Source organism: Euleptes europaea, chromosome 1 (genome assembly GCF_029931775.1).
Source record: "Euleptes europaea isolate rEulEur1 chromosome 1, rEulEur1.hap1, whole genome shotgun sequence".
NCBI classification, from domain to species: Eukaryota; Metazoa; Chordata; class Lepidosauria; order Squamata; family Sphaerodactylidae; genus Euleptes; species Euleptes europaea.
In genome coordinates this window covers 146,335,038-146,353,638 of record NC_079312.1, presented here as the reverse complement: position 1 = coordinate 146,353,638, position 18,601 = coordinate 146,335,038, and the positions used below count along the sequence as shown (strand labels likewise).

General features: G+C 44.6%; 1 protein-coding gene across 2 annotated transcripts in view; it reads right to left on the bottom strand.

Annotated features, from left to right (window-relative positions):
• The window catches only part of PAN2 (poly(A) specific ribonuclease subunit PAN2), a 37,375-nt gene that overhangs the window by 12,582 nt on the left and 6,192 nt on the right, over positions 1–18,601 (bottom strand). For both annotated transcript variants that reach the window (XM_056864040.1, XM_056864047.1), the window contains exons 5-19: positions 17,596–17,863; positions 17,046–17,388; positions 15,211–15,307; positions 12,717–12,836; positions 11,689–11,808; positions 11,464–11,592; positions 10,684–10,883; positions 9,828–9,970; positions 7,943–8,046; positions 7,112–7,210; positions 6,850–6,926; positions 5,586–5,727; positions 1,678–1,815; positions 1,410–1,469; positions 934–1,024 (exon numbers count right to left, since the gene is read on the bottom strand). In XM_056864040.1, the coding sequence (XP_056720018.1) occupies positions 934–1,024; positions 1,410–1,469; positions 1,678–1,815; positions 5,586–5,727; positions 6,850–6,926; positions 7,112–7,210; positions 7,943–8,046; positions 9,828–9,970; positions 10,684–10,883; positions 11,464–11,592; positions 11,689–11,808; positions 12,717–12,836; positions 15,211–15,307; positions 17,046–17,388; positions 17,596–17,863 (2,131 nt within the window). The remainder of the gene's footprint in view (positions 1–933; positions 1,025–1,409; positions 1,470–1,677; positions 1,816–5,585; positions 5,728–6,849; positions 6,927–7,111; positions 7,211–7,942; positions 8,047–9,827; positions 9,971–10,683; positions 10,884–11,463; positions 11,593–11,688; positions 11,809–12,716; positions 12,837–15,210; positions 15,308–17,045; positions 17,389–17,595; positions 17,864–18,601) is intronic.

The window sequence follows — 18,601 nt, the reverse complement described above, 5'->3', positions numbered from 1 at the left end:
GTATGCCAAATACATGAATAATGAATGACTGGGACTAATAATCAGGGAAGGACGTACGAAACTGACTGCTTGCAAAGAAGAGGGACAGCCAGGTATCTTGAGTCGATCCAGCTAATACTATACGACACTTTGATTGTTAGGCTTGCTGCTGGAAACAGGCAGAGGTACATCTAAAATACTAATTCAGGCATACCACAGTGAACGCTGGCAGCAAGGCCTGCCTACTCATGGAATTATGGCATGGTGGGCACAGCAACAAAATGGCTGCCACAAAATGGCTGCCACAGGAGGCAAAGCCAGTCTAAAAATTATTGCCACAGCTTAATTTCAGTAACACAGTGCAGATTCTTGTGCTGTGGTGGCAGCTGCAACATTTGAAAAAAAATCCGCAGAGGCAATCAAATCTCCAATAGTCAATCAGAAACCTTTGGTGGACAAAAGCCCTACCTGGCCCCACCCCCTTCCTAAAAACACTCGGAAACAAGAAAAGGTATCGGCGGGTGCTATGGTGCCACCATGTGGGGGACTCCTCAGCTAGATGCTGGGATCATGTCGCTGTGCAATGCATTGCAAGCGATGTCATTCCACACTTCACAGACCAGATCTGGAATAATGTGGTGGAACCCTGACTCAGGAACTTCACTGGCTTTGTGCATGAGTATGTGTGTGGAGGAACGCTGCTAAACCAAGCAGTTCTGAATTGGCTTAAGGTTAACTGAATTGTGCACATGTGCAGCATAAGTATAAAGGGAATTAGATGATCCTTCATGGTAACTTCCATACCTAATATAGTTAGACATTGCATTTTAGAGACAGAAAGTCTGTGCCAAGAGCATGAAGTTGACATTGGGTCTCCAGAGTCAGAGTAACATCTGTAAACTTCTACACCAGCCATTTCTATGTAGCTAGACACACACATATGCTCTCACTCACTGTTTAAATTGTACTTGGAGTGGAGGTTCCGTCGCACATAATAAAGGATACCAGGCACTTTCCAGTTTATGTCAAACTGCACAGCCTCACACTGCAGACCCAAAAAGTAAAACAATAAATAAGAGAAACAGTAATGACAAAACACAAGCAGCATGAACATGCTTCAAGTAACAATTTCATTAAGAAAAGAAAGCAAAGTGGGAACACAGTTGGCAAAGCCTCTATGTTCTCTGTTGCTGGCAGGCTTTTGCTGGCAGGCTCCAAACACATTACCCTTCCCTTTAACACTTCTACAGCTTTGTTGCCACCCCACAGTTTGCTAAAAGGTTTTGCAAAAACTGGAGATGCCATGTTCACAAAAAGGATGCAATGTTAATATCTTGATTTTTTTAAAAGCCCTTTTATATATGAATGTGTAGAAACAGAGATCTCTTATGTGGAATTTAGATTTTTGGGAAAGGAAAGGGTATCCTTACCTTGTCCACAGGCTCAATGAGAAAGTCATTGAAAAGGTACCACTGCTGGTGTGTGACCCCCTGAGCAAAGAGAAGGACATATGTGCATTATTGGCTGCAAGTCTTCACTTATGGACAAGGAGACTCTGGTTTGAACAGTAACTGAATACAGTCTTGACAAAAGAGGATTCTCCTGGAGATCAGGACACCACTGATGAGATCTGAGAACACTCAAGGGCAGCAGAATGGAAAGATCACCAAGTTGTTCTGTTTTCCCCTGCTGACTCACCTCCTTTCTTTGGTGGTAGGTCTCCCCCACTTTGATGTGCCCCACTAGGCTGCCCCCAGTGCGAGAATCCAGGATATGCACAACAGTTGCCATAAGATCATAGACATATGTTGACTCCAGATCATCCAGCACACTCAGCTGCAAAGAGGAAGATGGCACTATCAATGGGCTGCAGCTCTGGAAAAAGGTGAAGGGCCCAAGAAACCCCATCTTCCCAACGTGAAGGCAAAACTGGCCCACCCTTAAGTATACACTTAGCAACAAACCCTTAGCCTTTGAAATCAGAACTCCATTGCTCTAGCCTTTCTGAAAGCCAGCATAAAGATGGACTAAGGCTTTTGTTCCTGCACAGAACATTTACCTACTTGTACTGCCCACATGGCCCTGACCTAGATGGCCCAGGCTAGCCTGATCTCATCAGATCTCAGAAGCTAAGCAGGGTCAGCCCTGGTTAGTATTTGGGTGGCAGACCACCAAGGAATACCAGGGTTGCTGTGCAGAGGAAGGCACTGGCAAGCCATCTGTAAGTCTCTTGCCATGAAAACCCCAAAAGGGGTCGCCATAAGTTGTCTGCGACTTGACGGCACTTTACACACACACACAGTGCACATGAGCTACCTTGAAGGGACTACCTCACAGCATCCTTCCTTAAACAAATACCTGTTAAAAATTCTTTCCTATTCTTCTCAGAACCCTCATAATACTGGCTTGGCTTACAGTCTGATTCAGGGGTTCCCAACATGGTGCCTATGGCCACCATCGCCTGTCGACACCTTTTCTGGTGCCTGCCACGTGTGTTTAGGAGTGGTTGGGGCAGGTAGGGCTATTGACCGGCAATGCTTCTGATGGTCTATTGCAGATTTGATTGGCTGCACAGATTTTTAAAAAAATGTTGCTTTGACAGCAGCTGCTACCACAGCACAAGGATCTACACTGTGTTACTGAAGTCAAGCTGTGGCAATAATTTTGTGTCTGGCCCCGTCTCCTATCGCAGCCATTTTGTGGTAGCTATTTTATTGCTGTGCCCACCATGCCAGAATTCCAAATGTGCCTATAGGCTCAGAAAGGTTGGGGACTCCTGGTCTGATATATAGCTTTCACATAAAAACAGGAAAACATGTGTTTGGGATGATGCTCAGACCATTTATTGGAGCTGAATAATTCTAGTTTGCTTTGCTCCCGCCATTTGGATGCTTTCCCTTTTATTTTTTCCACAGGGACAATTTTATCCCTCTTAAAGTTGAATTATTACCACCTGAAAAAATTGCCTGCCAACTTTTCTGCCACCCAAACCCACTTAGTTCCTTCATTAGCTGAAGGGATATGTTAACAGTCATGAGGTAGAACCTTGGAAATCTATGGATCATTTCACAGGTAACAAGAATACAGCCTGGGAATTTTAATCAGTTGTGGCTCCTGGATATGTCTTGGCTTCATGTTCTCATTTACCATCATTGCTGCTTCTGCAGAAGACCAATCACTCTTACTGCCCTAGAAGATGAGCCAACAGCTATACAGGGAAATCCCAAACTGCTCTAATTTGTTTCTATTACACTATTCAGATTTTCATCATCATTTTGTACTAATGTTCTAGTTTCTGCAATTTTGTGAAATTGTCACCAAATGCTTTGAGCAGATTAGTGGGAAAACTGTGATAGAGTAATGCAAATGGGTGAATATTAGATGGGAACTCAGTTTATTCTGGATATGAATCCCCACTCCACGTTACTGTGCTTGTAGCAGAGGCAGATGGTGGTTGAAGGGGAACTTTTCTCTCTCATTATGGGGAAACAGCCCACAAAATAATTAAGCCATGGTACAAGTTCCCAAGGGAGGTTATGGAGCCCTCACCCTGGAAATTCTTCCAGATTTGCTGCTTAACTCCTTTCAGGGATTATTTGGTTGTTTCTGAAAGTGGACAGAAATTGATCAGAAGATTTTCTGAAGAATCCCTGAGGTCTGTGATACTAAGACAGCATTTACAAATCATAAGATACCCTGATCAGACCAGTGGTCCATCTAGACCAGCATCCTGCTCCACATTGTAGCTAACCAGTGGCCCTGGAGGACCAACAAACAGAGCCTAGAGGCCAGGGCCTCCCCATGACGGCACAGGTATTCAGAATTTTCCTTTTCAGCCCATTCCTGAGGTTGGGGGCAGAATGTGGCTAGAGGCCCACAGGGCCTAACGCTGGCACAAGAGGCATTTACGCCGGCACAAGAGGCCTGGATGCCAGCGTAAGTGGAGTTAGGCTGGCAGCGGCAGGCGGTGGCAGGGGCAGTGGTGCAAGGGCCACACCAGCGCCCAAGAGGTGCAGAAGTGGCCAGCGCAGGACGAGGGGGCATTCCCAGGGGCATTTCCCGGGCTAGGAGGCTTCCTAAGCCCTTTCGGCCCGGGAATGCCCACTTTTTCCGCCGGATATTTACCTGGCGCAGCCCATACAGCCCCATGCACCCGCTTCGTCCCGTCAACTCCGCGCCTCCCAAAAGGCCTGCCCATCTCATCCAGGCAGCTCTGGAACGCGACTAGGAGGCTGAGCAATGGGGCACACCAGGAAGTGGCAGCACCCCCGCAGGGGCGGGGCCTGGAAGGCAGGAAATTCCCTTATAAGCAGCACTACAAAGCTGGGCCTCACTTGACAGGTAAACCTTGCAAGGGCCGCATTCTGATGGTCAGCTGCACGGGGTCGGGACATTGCGAATTTCCCCCTCCATCTCCTGACTGCTAAGGGAGTCTGCGTGGCCCACCCCGGAAACTGGGGGTGGGATGGCTCAGGACTCTCCAGTTGACTTTGCATGTGGGTAGGCGAGCTCTGTATGCTGGCGGGAGCCTGCCCCGCCGTTCTTCACTGGAACAGTGGACGCGCAGACTTGTCCTCAATGTAGCAATAGGCACTACCGAGCATCTCTGGGAGGTCGCACCTGATTAATCCTTGTGGGGTTTTTTTTTTTCAGATGCTGAGGGCTGGCTGCTAAGGAGGGGGCCTTGCCGCTGGGTCACTGCTGCTCTGGGCGGCCCGACAGCTGCCCTCGGAAGAGCACACCCCGCTCAACCCCCAGGCACCCTCAGGGCTGGTGTCGACACCCTGAGAGGCATTTTGTACTAATTTGCCAAGGGACAGCGTGTCTGGGGTGGCTCCATAGGCACCTCCTGAGTGGCAGCTGGCCCCTCCAGGTGGCCGCAGTCCAGGGTCCCAGTCGTCCCAGTGGGTTCTTCGCTTGGGTGCTATTGGAGGTCAGGGCGGGGACCTGTGGAGGTGGGAGCTGGCTGGACAGCAACCCATGTTTCAATTGCAACTGCCCCTCTTTCTGGATCCACTCCCGGCCCCCTCAGGAGACTTCCTGGCCTTTCTTTCCCACCCTGGTCCCGCCTCCTCCCTCCTGGACCCCGCCCCCAACCTCCCCACAGCACTCTCCACCGAGGGGCCGATCACACCCCTGGGCCTGGCCCTCCCACCCCCAGTCCATGCTCCGCCCTGCCGCGACGATGCCCCTCCCCCAGAAGTGGGCCTTGACCATGTGAGGGCTCTGGCTGGGCCCAGCCTGTGCCGCGACGGCGCAGCAGCACCATAGGCCCCCATCCCGTTCTTCACACTCTTGCTTCTATTTTCCTTAGCCATGCATGCCGTGGCCAAACCTCTTAGGAGCCCTCCCGGCTACGCCATTGCTGCGCCTCTCCTCGCCCCAGCGCAGTGCCTGAAGCCTCAGGAATGGGCTGCCAGTTACCATTGCTAAGAGCCACTGATGGAACTCTCCTCCACTAATCCTCTTTTACCCACCTTTTGCATCCATATTTGAAGTTTTAAAATCTGGATTGTATTATTTTCTCTAGCTCTAGATTCCCGCTCTCCCCCCACCCCCCAATTAGGTGCTATAGGTCACTTTCTTGTTAGTAAGAGATATTTTACTTCAGAATTTTCATCCCAGTTGTAAACTTCCAGCTCCTTGTTCTTGGACAGCTTCATTTTGATGGAATAAGGAATCCAGATGTTCTTCAGTTCCTCAATGGAGGTATAAGCATTGCCCCCTTCTGCAATTCCAAGTTCATTCCTGAAAACAAAGCAAGCACAGGCACACAGACCCAGAAGGAAGAGTTCGTAAGGATGACTGAGGTTCCAAGAGCAATTTCTTTGTCAACTTGGTCAAGACCAGGTTTTTCTGGCATTACTGAAAGAGCACAGAAGGACAACAAGCCATGAGATGAACCTGCACATTTCAGGGACAGGAGATAGACACGAGCAACCATTTGGCCATCTATACAATGAAACAGTTCCCATGTAACTGTTATTCTGTGTGAAAAAAATAAACATGAAAAAGTTACATCCAAATGCAAAACCCTCTATGAGTTTGGCAGGAAAGATCTGTGAGAAAGAGTACGAGTCTAATAACCAATTGTTCATCTTTCCTGAAAAATCCATGCAGATTGTTCATAAAAACAGATGATCTTTTCCCATTTTTAAAAAATACATGTTATATTCTGCAGAAAAAAAGGAGTGAAGAACCACAAATATCAAACACAGAAGAGGAGAGAGCTTATTCAACATTCACTTTACCAAACAACTGAGAACTGTTCTGCTTAGTTTCTCCAGTGGCACTGCTTTCTGAAGTGGAAAAAAGGTATGATGGAATTGGTGCAATGATTCCATCCCAGAAACAGCACATACTCTAGACTAGCACATTTGGCTCCTGACCCTGTGATGACCTGGCGCCACTGACAAGTGAGGTCCAGCTCTAATACAAGCCATCCACAATTAATAGCTAACCGAGGGCAGGTTGCTGAAGAAAAAAATAAGACTAACACCTCAGGTAATACTGGTATTACTATATATCATATCTGCAATTTACCTTTTGTAAAGAAGATTAATAACCCAATATGGACTTTAATTGTTTTAGTACAGAGTCCTGGCAACCCTAGATACAATGGTCTATATTATTCAGTTCACACCATCTTGCTACTGAGATTTCCTTCTGTGCACCTGGCCAGTGCATAGCACAGCACAGACAAGACTATGCTAATAAAGGTTTGGATGGATGGACTGTGGTCAAAGTCATACCTGCCTTCCAATCTTTAAATCAAGAATCTTAAGCAAGAGAAGATCAGTAGTGTCACTGAATCTGAGAGGACAAAGACTGATTTTTCTGATGGGCAGGTAAGAACCCATTCTATCTTACCATTCCCCAAGAGGGATTTCTCTAGTCTTGGAGAGTTCCAGGCCACCTTTCTTCATCATCAGCTTCTTAAAGGCATACTGTTGAGAAAGGAGAAACCAAAACCATAAATTTAACAGATGTCCATACAAATGTTCAGCAATTAATTCAGCATCAACCCCAATGACTTCTCATGCCAGTTTCAGGAATGGGTCAAGACAAGGACGTCCTGAAATGCACCTGACTGACTGCAAACTGAAATGGGAGAATATGCACTCCTAAATACCTCTGCCTGCATCTGCCAGAATTCCGCTTCTTTGGAGCTGTTCACTTCACAGTTAATGACCAAAACATCAGGCAGGCAGCGGATATTGCGTGTCTGGACCTTGAGTGGCCAAAAAAAAACATGTTACATGATAGAAAGGCAAGTGACACAGATGACTACTTGGCACTGCTATAGTGGCTTTATCCTACAGCTATTGGGTATTTATTATAGCTAAAAAGACGAATGATCCATCTTAAAAGAATTATGTTACCAACTGGCGGCAGCACTACAGAGAAAGATGTGTGTGTGTGTGAAGTGCCGTCAAGTCGCAGCCGACTTATGGCGACCCCTTTTTGGGATTTTCATGGCAAGAGACTAACAGAGGTGGTTTGCCAGTGCCTTCCTCTGCACAGCAACCCTAGTATTCCTTAGTGGTCTCCCATCCAAATACTAACCAGGGCTGACCCTGCTTAGCTTCTGAGATCTGACGAGATCAGGCTAGCCTGGGCTATCCAGAGAAAGATACCAGATGTTAAAACTGATGAATTTATCTTTCGCTCATATGAAAGTTGCACTGCCTAGCTCTGTTATCGACTTAAGAATTTAACTCGAAAACATTAGCTGTGATTGCTTCAACAGCTGGTCACCAGAAACATAATCACCAGAAATGTATAATTAGAACTCAGAATTTCAAATTCTATCAAGGGTAGAATTTGCTCTGTCATAGCAGAGTTTGCTCTGTCATAGCAGCCTTGACTGATACAACCTTGGGCAAAAGCTTTCCTCAGACAAAAACGCCACAGCTTCTGGTTGGGAAATCAGTTTGTGAGCTATAATTCTCTCCCCGCTTACCGTGGGCTGGTATTTCTCACAGTTTTCACACCAAGCCTGTGTATTCTGTTCCAAACAGATGCTTCTCTTTAAGATCTGGGCAAATTCATAATCCTTGATTTTATCTGGGGACAAGGGAAGGGTAAAAAAGAAGTAACTTTAATTGCCCTAAAGAGAGAACTAGGAAGTGAAGCTTAACCATCCAGAAATGCACTGAGGAAAATTTACCCCAGAGTAAGCAGAGATCAAGTATTATTGTTGAAGGCAAATTGTGTCAAGAAATAGCTGTCTGGACCCAGTGATGAGTATGACTCTCTCTTAATGCAGGGTTCTGAAATTTTATCACAGTGAACATCATCTTCGCATGTGAAACTAAATTAACCCCCCCCCCCAAAAGACAGGAGTCTTGTGGCATTTTAAAAATCCAGCACATCTTTAATCTAGTGTAAATGTTTATAGGTCCACTTCATTAAATGCATACGATCATATCAGATTTAACTTAGCTGGTAGAGTTCAACATTGTCTTAAACAAATGCCGGCAGATAAGGGTAAAAATAAAGGGGGGGGGGGAAGCAGGCCCGAAGGGTCCCAAGGGAAGAAACAGATTTGAGGGCTACCTTGATTCAGTGGACAGAGTGCTGGACTTGGACTCAAGTAACCTGGCTTCAAATTTCATGGAATCAGAGTTGGAAGGGGCCACACAGGCCATCTAGTCCAACCCCCTGCTCAAGGCAGGATCAGCCTAGAGCATCCCTAACAAGAGTTTGTCCAAGCTTTGCTTAAAAACTGCCAGTGAGGGGGCGCTTACCACCTTCCTAGGTAGTTGATTCCACTGTTGAACAACTCTTACTGTAAAAGATTTTTTCCTAATACCCAGATTTTTTCCTAATGCCTTTTCACCCTCAATTTAAACCCATTATTGCAAGCCCTATCCTCTGCTGCTAACAGGAACAGCTCCCTGCCCTCCTCTAAGTGACAGCCATTCAAATATTTAAAGAGTGCAATCATGTCCCCCACACAACCTCCTCTTCTCCAGACTAAACATTTCCAATTCCCTCAGCCTTTCCTCATAGGGCTTGGTCTCCAGGCCTCTGATCATTCTCGTCGCACTCCTCTGCACCTGCTCGATTCTGTCCACATCTTTTTTGAATTGAGGCCTCCAGAACTGCACACAATACTTCAGGTGCGGCCTGACCAATGTAGTGTACAACAGAACTATGACATCTTGCGATTTGGATGTTATGCCTCTGTTGATGCACCCCAATATTGCATTAGCCTTTTTTGTCGCCGCATCACACTGGCTGCTCACCCATACCCCAAAATCTTGTTCACACACACTGCTACCCAGAAGTGTATCCCCCATCCAGTATGTGTGTCCCTCATTTTTGTTACCCAGATGTAGAACTCAGCATTTTCAGCTCTTCTAAGAACTCAATGGATTGCCTTGGGCAGGTTAACATCTTCCCCACTTGTAAAATGGGAAAAGTAATTGTAAAGCTCACATAGGGTTGCTGTGAGGATGAACAGATAAATTGCAAAGCACGGTTTATATTAGGAAGTGCTATAGAAATTAAACAACCAAAACGAGAACACAGCTGCCAATTACAGTGTCATATGGGCAGGGAAGGATCTATACTCAGACAGAGCTGTTGTGGCAGCAAGTAGCTCATAACTCCCCTAGCAAGGGCTTCTGCTACTGCAAGAATGCCTCTATCACATGGCTCCAACCTGGGCTTTTCTAAGCAAGGGATGCCAGCTACATAAGCCAAAAGAAGCTACTGGAAAACTGAGATTCATAACAACTCTCCAACACTTGATGCCTCTGGTTTAAAGTATCAGGGCAACTCCTGTTCAATTTTAATTCCATGCTTGCCCAACCCCCTTGTAGCATCCCTAAAAGTCGTACCATTACTGTCAGGGTAGGAGAGGGTAAAGAGGAGTGTAGAAGACACTCGGACAGTCTCTTTGCCACAGCGACACATGCTGCAATTCTCCACTTCACAGCTGAAAAGCTGGCCAATGACTGAGTCCCCTGACGATCCAAAGTTGCTAGAAGAAAGGAGACTGGATCAGCTGTGTTTTGGATTTAACATCTGGAAGAGCAATGCTGCAATGTCCTTACAGTACCTGCTACTTTACAAGGTAACACCTAATGCTGGATTGGACCCAATCCTTTTCAATCAGATAGTTCTTGTGGGAGCATCTACCCTATGTGTTTTACTGGTCGCCTGCAGTTCAATTTCTGAACTTCAGCACTCTTACGCCACTTATCAGCAGGCACAAAGCCAGGTATAATTAAGCATACCCATTCATGCATATGGGCCATTGCTGACATTGATGCTCACAATGTGCTGTCATTCAGGATGGGGAGGTTGAGGCAAAAGGGAAATAAAGGGGGAAGAACAATTCGCTGTCTCTCCTCTGGGCTATAGGGGAATATAAAACAATAGCCAGTACATAGTAAGAACCATTGGAAGGCCAAGTATACTCTTTTCCTGCAACCAGCTGAGATCAAGATTGTTGTCTAGTTGTTAAATGCACAGAATTGGCTGAGACTGCCTGCACTATGGCTAGGCTGTGCATCAGGTATGATCAGGAGAGACTGAAACAATTCTGGAATCCTGAAATCTACTTTAAACCCAGATCAAACCAGGAAAAGGAATAGGAAGGTGGATTCCAATAGAGAAAATGCTGACTGTACAATTCCAATCTGCCCACAGCAGACAGATGAAAGCAGGAGGAAGGGACATGTTTTGTTCTACCTGCTTCCAATGCCCCGGTAAGCTTGAGGGCCTTCCTGCTCTTGAGTTTCTTGATGGAGCTGGGTCAGGATGAAGCGGTTCCAACTCTGAATCAAGCGTCCGAGGTTCACTTTTCCTGTTGCCTCATCTGAATCGGCCAAGATCAACCCCAGAGCAGCTGCCTCTGGAATGGTGCGGAAGGCACGGAGGAAGTTACTGCCCTGGGATAGACAGAATGAATGACTATATTGGAAAAGGAAGGTGAAAACAGTCGCCTGTGGACTGATCCCAAGACAGCTCCATCCTCCCATATAAGCACATCAAATTGGTTCTATTCCACCTTCTTTGTGAACTCCTGTCCTGAATGGAAAGGGGGGGAGAGACAGTGTGCTTAACTCAATTTCTGCCATGTGGCTGTGCTGCCTTCCAGGTACCCTCTGTTGTGCTATTAGCCAGGAGTCAGGGAGCTGCTCTCTGTGGAGGAAGGATGTTGTGTTTGGCTGTGGTATCACCCTATTGTCCTGTGCAAGCACTGCAGTGCAGTGGCAGATGGACAAGTGTGATGAACAACCATTCCACCCCTCCCCAAAGAGCTCCACTAAATTAATGGCCCATCCCAAGGCAAGCAGCCCCCATCTTCTGCCCACTCCAATCTCAACTTTCTTGCCAAAAAAGCCTAATGCAACTCCAGATCAGGTTTAGTCTTCCCACTACTTTTGCCTCTACTCTAAATACACCTTTTGAACCAGCATCTTACGCAAAGATCTAGGCATTTTGCATGGTACCTTTGCCCATGTTTACCTGACAAGGGTCCCCTCTGGACAAATCAAGCATGTGGAATAAGAATCCCAGTTCACAGCTCAGGCAGAACTCCTTCTGGCATAGGTGGTTCTGAACCAAGCACCGCACAGGCTCTAGGAAATACAGCACCTGAGAATGGATAGGAGGAGGAGGTTACCAGAGAAAGGGAGTGACTACACAAAAGGCAGGAAAGAAAGCACAGAGAGAAGGCAACATTGCACCTACCTGGATCATGCAGTTGCAGTAAGCGTTCGGGATGTGGGGCTCCAGGCCAGCAAACAGAGTCTTGTTGTAATGTTTGAAGTCAAAGTCCTCCAAGCCCAGCTTGGAATATTTAATAGTGACCTAAGCAAATCAAGCCAGAAAAACGTGTGTCTGTAACGGTGTGCTTGTATATTCAATCACTTGTTACACAAGTAATGACTAACAGCACTCCAACATGGGAAAAGCAACTCAAAGGTCTTTTGCCCTTTCATACATGCAGCTTCTCAATACTCTTGAACAGGCACGTCTCCAGGTATTACTGAGATCGTCATCCCTATTTCAGTATTTTTCTTGCCATTAAACTGCTGTATAAATATCTTCAACATCAGTTCTTGTAGGTTATCCAGGTTGTGACCGTGGTCTTGGTATTTTCTTTCCTGACGTTTCGCCAGCAGCTGTGGCAGGCATCTTCAGAGGAGTAACACTGAAGGACAGGGTCTCTCAGTGTCAAAGTGTGTTGGAAGAGTAATATATATAGTCAGAAGGGGGTTGAGTTTGAGCTGAGTCACTGTCCTGCAAAAGTATCATTACCACGGTCACACAGCCTGGATAACCTACAAGAACTGATGAACTCTGACCATGAAAGCCTTCAACAATATCTTCAGCATCCTCCATTTGTTTCTTTTTTTCCTGAGTTTGTACAAAGGAGGTGGATCTACCCTGCATAGTACTGAGCAGCGAGGAAGGCTTTACCTTCCCACTGTCACCTCTAGTTGGTCTGTTCTACCTACCCTGCTCTGACCAATATTGTCATGCAAGAAGCAAGAATGTACCTTTGAATACAAGTATACAAATCTGATTCACCACCAGGTGGTGCTGTGGTCAGGCTGGGGAATCTGTGGTGCTTGCGGTGAAGAGTGCTGGATTTTATGCATAGACATACTTGACACCTCCCCTCCTCCAACTTCTGTTCCTTCACATCTGCTCTGTTATACAAAGAGCTTCCTTTGCCAAAATATCCAATGCTCCAAGAAACATTTAAAACAGACCTTCCTGTATTTCTTTGCCACCATGTAGACATACGGCTCTTCCTCCCGTCCAATGGGAGATTCAGGGACTTGGTTGAAAATGTCAAACTCATTGTCAAGTTCTTTCAGTCGATAGGGGATCTGCAAAAGGTAGAAGCATGCTAAAACCTGGGCTCAGGGTGTGCACTGTCTCCATTCCTATTTACGATTTTAACTGAAAGCCAGAATACAATAACCTCATACATTAAAAATTCTGTGCATGCATCCTGTTTCAGCCCCATACCACACAGAAGGTGGATTTGTTTACTGATCTCCAACCACCTTCTTTTACGCATGAATGGGTTCATGAAGAAGTATTAACAAACATAAAATACAAAACAACAAAATAATTGAACCACAGACCTATTGAGAAACAACCCCATCAGTCACTCAAAATCCACACCATGTATCAATAAAAACATTAGCCCACCCAAGTATGAAAAGTGCCAGGCGAAAAAACCCAAACAAAATGAACAAAATACTAAGGTTAATACTGCAATTTTAAAAAATAATAATAATAATACATAAATGTTAATGGAATACAGAGCAACAAGTGGGAACCTGCAAGGAACTTGCAGGGGAGGGGGCATTCCATCGCCTCGCCTTTGCTTCCTTCCCTCTCCTCCTCTTCTGTCAATCTCCCTCCTTTCTCTCTCCCATCCCTTCTGTCAATCTTCCTCCTCCCTCTTGCTCCCCCCTACCCCTTCCCTATAAATCTTCCCCCATCTCAATTTCTCCCCCCACCCTCTCTAACCAACCAACCACCCCCCTGTCCTCAGTGCTGCCTCCCCTGGCCTTGCCTTCCTCCCCCTCCCTTACTTCCCAACTTTTGCCACCCTTACCTCCCCACCCTATTGTCAGTACTCTGTCTCTCCCCCCACCCATCTTATTAATAGAATTTTTATTGAAAAGACAATTTTTAACAATAAAGAGATTACAAGAAAAGTAAAAGAAAAGAAATTTCAAACAAAATTAAAACAAAAAAAATTAACAAAAAACGAAAAATAATATAGGATTGAAAGGGAGAGTCCCCTTCCCTCCCTCGTGTCATGTGCCCGCCCACCCCCCATTGTGACTTCCGGAGAAGTACCCCTTAGCTTTATACAATCCATTATTTGTTTTGTTTCCCTTTACTACAATATTTTATTTACAACTCTTTCACAATCTTGATAAAATCGGTCTTTGCTGTGTTAGCCCAGTGTACAAAGGCCTTATTCCAGTCTCTTTTAAACTCTTCTACATCATTTCCATGTAGACTATTAGTTAATTTGGCCATTTGTACAAAATAAAATATTTTCTCTCTCCACCCCCACCCCCCACCCCAATCTTCAGCACTCTGCCCGGCCACCTCTCCAGGAGAGACTGGGCCAGCCTCTTTGTATGTCTCTGAATGTGGCCAGGCTTGCCCTGGCTGCAGTGGGCCAGTGGCCCGTTGGAGAACTGTGCCAGGCTCAAGGGCAACAGCATCAACACTGGGAGCTGCGCTGGACCTGGGGGCAACAACAGCGATGTTGGGAGTTGGGATGGCAAGAGCAGGGCTGGGCTTGGAGTTGTCGTCATTGAAGCCAGGTAACATCTTCCCCTCACAACGTCTTCTCCCCACAGCAGAAACATTGTCTGCACATCTGCCGACAACGCTCCTCCGTTTTGGGGAAATTTTTACCTCATTTTCAGATTTCTCCTATGTAAATGGACTCAATTCACAGATTTAGATATCTGAAGATCAGCCCCCCTTCATTATTAGATATAAGACAAAGTAGTAAAACAATAGCTCCTCAATGCAGCCTTTTCCCCCGTGCGCTAAAAAATTATTAAACAGGATAATGACAAACATAAGGATATTTAATAAGTCACTTTCAAAGCTCCACAACAAACTAACTAACAGCCTCTAAAAACCTTCTTCAGTGGTCAGTGATTAACTGCCATGCACCATTTTTCTATTTATTACATAGAACAGAATAGACCTGAAATGGTCTAATGGTATGGAAATGGTTTGCCCTGATCAGGCCTAGAAAGGTACGTGAGATATTAGAAATAACAGCATCCATTCTTGGTGGAATGGTTATTCATTATATATGGAAGTCTGGATTTTATATCAACCCATTCCATGACAGCTTATAGTATTTCTTTATTCTGTGCCTGGTCAGGCCTATTCTGTTGTATGTAATAAATAGACACACCTGTTTGCAACTTTGTTTTGTTCTATGGGTTAACCTCAGGAGTTACAGGACATGGTGCATCTATAAAGCCAACACATGTGAAGCTATCAAATTTCCCTTAAACCAACCGCTTCATCTGTTGCAAAATAAACATTCAGATCTGAATGCAGAAATTACTTCCCTTGCCTTCATCTACAATATTAACCCTTCTGCGCTAAAGTGCATCTTTAGGGATGTATCCTGGCCACCACAAAGACCTGCAGTTCCCTGAGTGCTCAGGAGGTGCAAACACAAATGAGAGCTGGTGCAATAACTACCTGGTTTCGAAGCTTGGTCCTTGGGTTTGGAGCATATCCAATGAAGCCAACTTTCTTCATGGTACGAAGAATCTCTGGGTCAACAGGTGGGGCTCGTCTACAAAACAAATTGTGACTTCAACTTATGCTCCTCAAAAAGTGAGAGATGCTTGTCCTCTTTACTTCGTATCTGGATGAGATATAAACACATTTTGGAACCAGAAACACCGATGTGGATATCGCCTCAAGAAATGCTAACTTTGCGCCCACTTAGACCAGACAAATTTATTACTTATCAAGATCTAATTAATTGGGAAGGAAAGAAATGCTCACTAAAAGACTTTCAACTTCTTAAGGATGATTTACAATGGCTCCAATACTACCAAATCAAATCAGTTTTTGTACAAGATGCTAAAAAAGGTTTTTCTAAAGAAAAATCTTCTTTTCAAAGGATTTTACTAGATAATAATACAAAACTGATCTCTAAAATGTATAATCTCCTTTTAACAATATATTGTGAGCAGGATACGATTAAACCAACTATGATCGATTGGGCTCAAAATGTGGGACATGATATTGTTTTAAATAAATGGGAAAGATTATGGTCCAAAGATCTAAAAGGAATAAAAGCACAGTCAGTGCGAGAAAACATTTATAAAATGATGTATAGATGGTATCTAACACCCAAGAAAATTGCAAAGATTTATAAAACGATGTCCCCTACTTGTTGGAAATGTAACAAAGAAATTGGTTCCTTTTATCACATGTGGTGGACCTGTGACAAAGCCAAAGACTTTTGGGACATGATTTATAATGAATTGAGATTAATACTACAAAAGAATATACCCAAAACACCAGAAATGATGCTATTGAGTATGATTCCAGACGACTTAGCAATACAAAGAACTTTTTTGATTTATGCCACAACAGCTGCGAGACTGCTTTATGCAGCGAAATGGAAAGGGCTAGAAACTCCTGAGAAAAAAGACTGGATTGTTAAAATGTTTGAAGTGGCAGAAATAGCAAAACTCACAGCCATTCTAAATGAAGAAAATGACGTTCGGTTTTTGGGGGAATGGCGGGCGTGGATGCATTATTGTGAATATGAGTTAAAAATGGGAAGAATGGAAGAATACTTTCTAATCTGATCCAGAGGATTATTTCTGATCTTTTTTATAATGATTAAGTATAAGTATATTTACTAACAGACTATGATTTTTTTTTCTATATATAGTATTGATAGTTTATTAAGATTAGATTACCTACGACGGGATGAACTTTTTATTAAGAGGCAGACAGAGGTGAAGGGGAAGTCTAAAAACTTTTCCATTTTTCTTTTTTCTTTTTTTATTATATGATATGGAATTATAACAACTTTAAGTTAGAATTGAAATTTGATATTGTTATAGATGTTGTTCAATGTAATGGAAAACTTCTAGTATAAAACCTAATAAAATTTATATAAAAAAAAAAAAGTGAGAGATGCTTCATAAAGAGAGGCAGACATTTGTTGAGGGAGGTGTGAGCGCTCCTCAGACCTCTTCCATGGATTGTAAAAAGCCCTGGTTAGATCTCAAAGATTTCTGCATGAGCAGAGGGCTCCTTGCGCCAGAGAAAAATGCTGCCATTAGACCTACTAGACCCTTAGAGTGGTTTACAATACAATTCATAAATGAATAAAACCAGAACACACAGACACACTTATAATGCAATGTAGTAAAATAATAAAACAGCAATAAAATGTTAATGAGAAGTAAATTAAAAGATAGAAAACAATCAGTCAAAACAATCCACTCAGCTCCCAAACAAAGTTAACCTTTCTTCTTTTTTTTTAATCTCTTGTGCTAGGGAACTACCTGGGTGCAGGGCCAGAGTTGGCAGCTGGCCAGTCTGACAACAAGGACTCGGTGGTTAGTGGCACAGGGATAAGTGATAAGGGCATGAGATCCTGGTTCCAGTCAAGGTGGGGCAAAGTGTCCACAATGCAAGGCAAGGCAAAGTCAGTCTCCCGGGAGTAGGCATTAAATGTGATTTCAGGCGAGTCAGCCCAGAGGTGGACACAGCCCTCTGAGTCTCCAAAGACCAAGGCTTGCTTGCTGGCTGACACATCGAAGCTCATTATCAGCTGGCCCACTGTATTGACATGGAAGATGTCTGCAGGGTTAGCCAATCCGGTGGGTTCACAGAACTGACACTGACCTAGATGGGATGGAGGGAGAGAAGAGCATAATGGGAACATGGCTTCTCCCAGGACTCAGTGCAAACATTCTCCAAACATAACGGCATTCTCAGATTCTGTGGTTTCCTCTTGAAGGAGGCTAGACACTGCTAGGATGTGACTCTGAAATGCCAGCATGTTCAGTGGCAAGTTCTGAGGCCAAACCACCTGTCTGTCCACCTTCCTACCTGTTTGGGAGATGATAGCCAAGCGAGATGTGTAGGTAGGAATGAACTTCAGAAACAGAGGGTCAATGTGGACTTGCAGAGGTGTGATGGCTCGTAGCATGCGCAGATCATACACTTTGAGGAAACGATCGCAGGTGAGACCATTCATCCGACTGGAGAAACCGCAGGTCACCAGCAGGTTTCCATGGACATCAAAATCCGACAGACTACCTGTGTAGGCATCGAATTCATGCTCTACAGCAAAAGTGCGAAGGTCACGCAGAGAGAGCTAGCAAGCAAAAGATACTCTATGAGAGCTGCTTACAAGGACTTCAGCAGAAAAATAAATGGCATCAGTGGAACAGCTGGGCTCCTTTCAAGTCAAAGGAATGGTTGAATTCAGACTAAATTTTCTGAATGGAATGCAGTTCTGTTAACCCAATGGAACTTTTTTGTCTCCCACTGTAGCCTGGAGATCTCCTAAAAATGTTGCTCCCAGGGGGAAAGGGGACCATTTTGGAGGAGCTCCACGGGCTACAGAGGAAGGGAAGAGGCAACGAAGGTCCCCAATTCTGTTGGCAGAACAGCCTTCTATGAACAGAAACAGAACTCTGGATCCACAACCAATGGTTTCCCACAACAGTTTCCCACAACCTATCTACTAATAATAATTTATTTACGGCTATTTGCCAGATAAAACAGGGACAAACCTTACAAAAAGTGAATTTTCAGACCAAGACTAATCTCAGTATAAAATACCATGTTATACATTTTCTGAATTAGATTGGGGGAATACTATAAGGCGATGATCCTTGAGTGCAACCGTACAATATTTAGCCACCTGAGATATAATTGTGGAATTATCACCCAATTACCCTCTCCTCCAACAACCATTTTCCCGATGAAGGGGTTCAACAATTTTGGAGTGGGCTGTCTTATCAAAAGGGCATCTGAAAAAGACAAGTTCAATAGTCTCCAATTCCCCTCACAACCTATGTACTATCCATCCATCTTGCATAATTAAGGT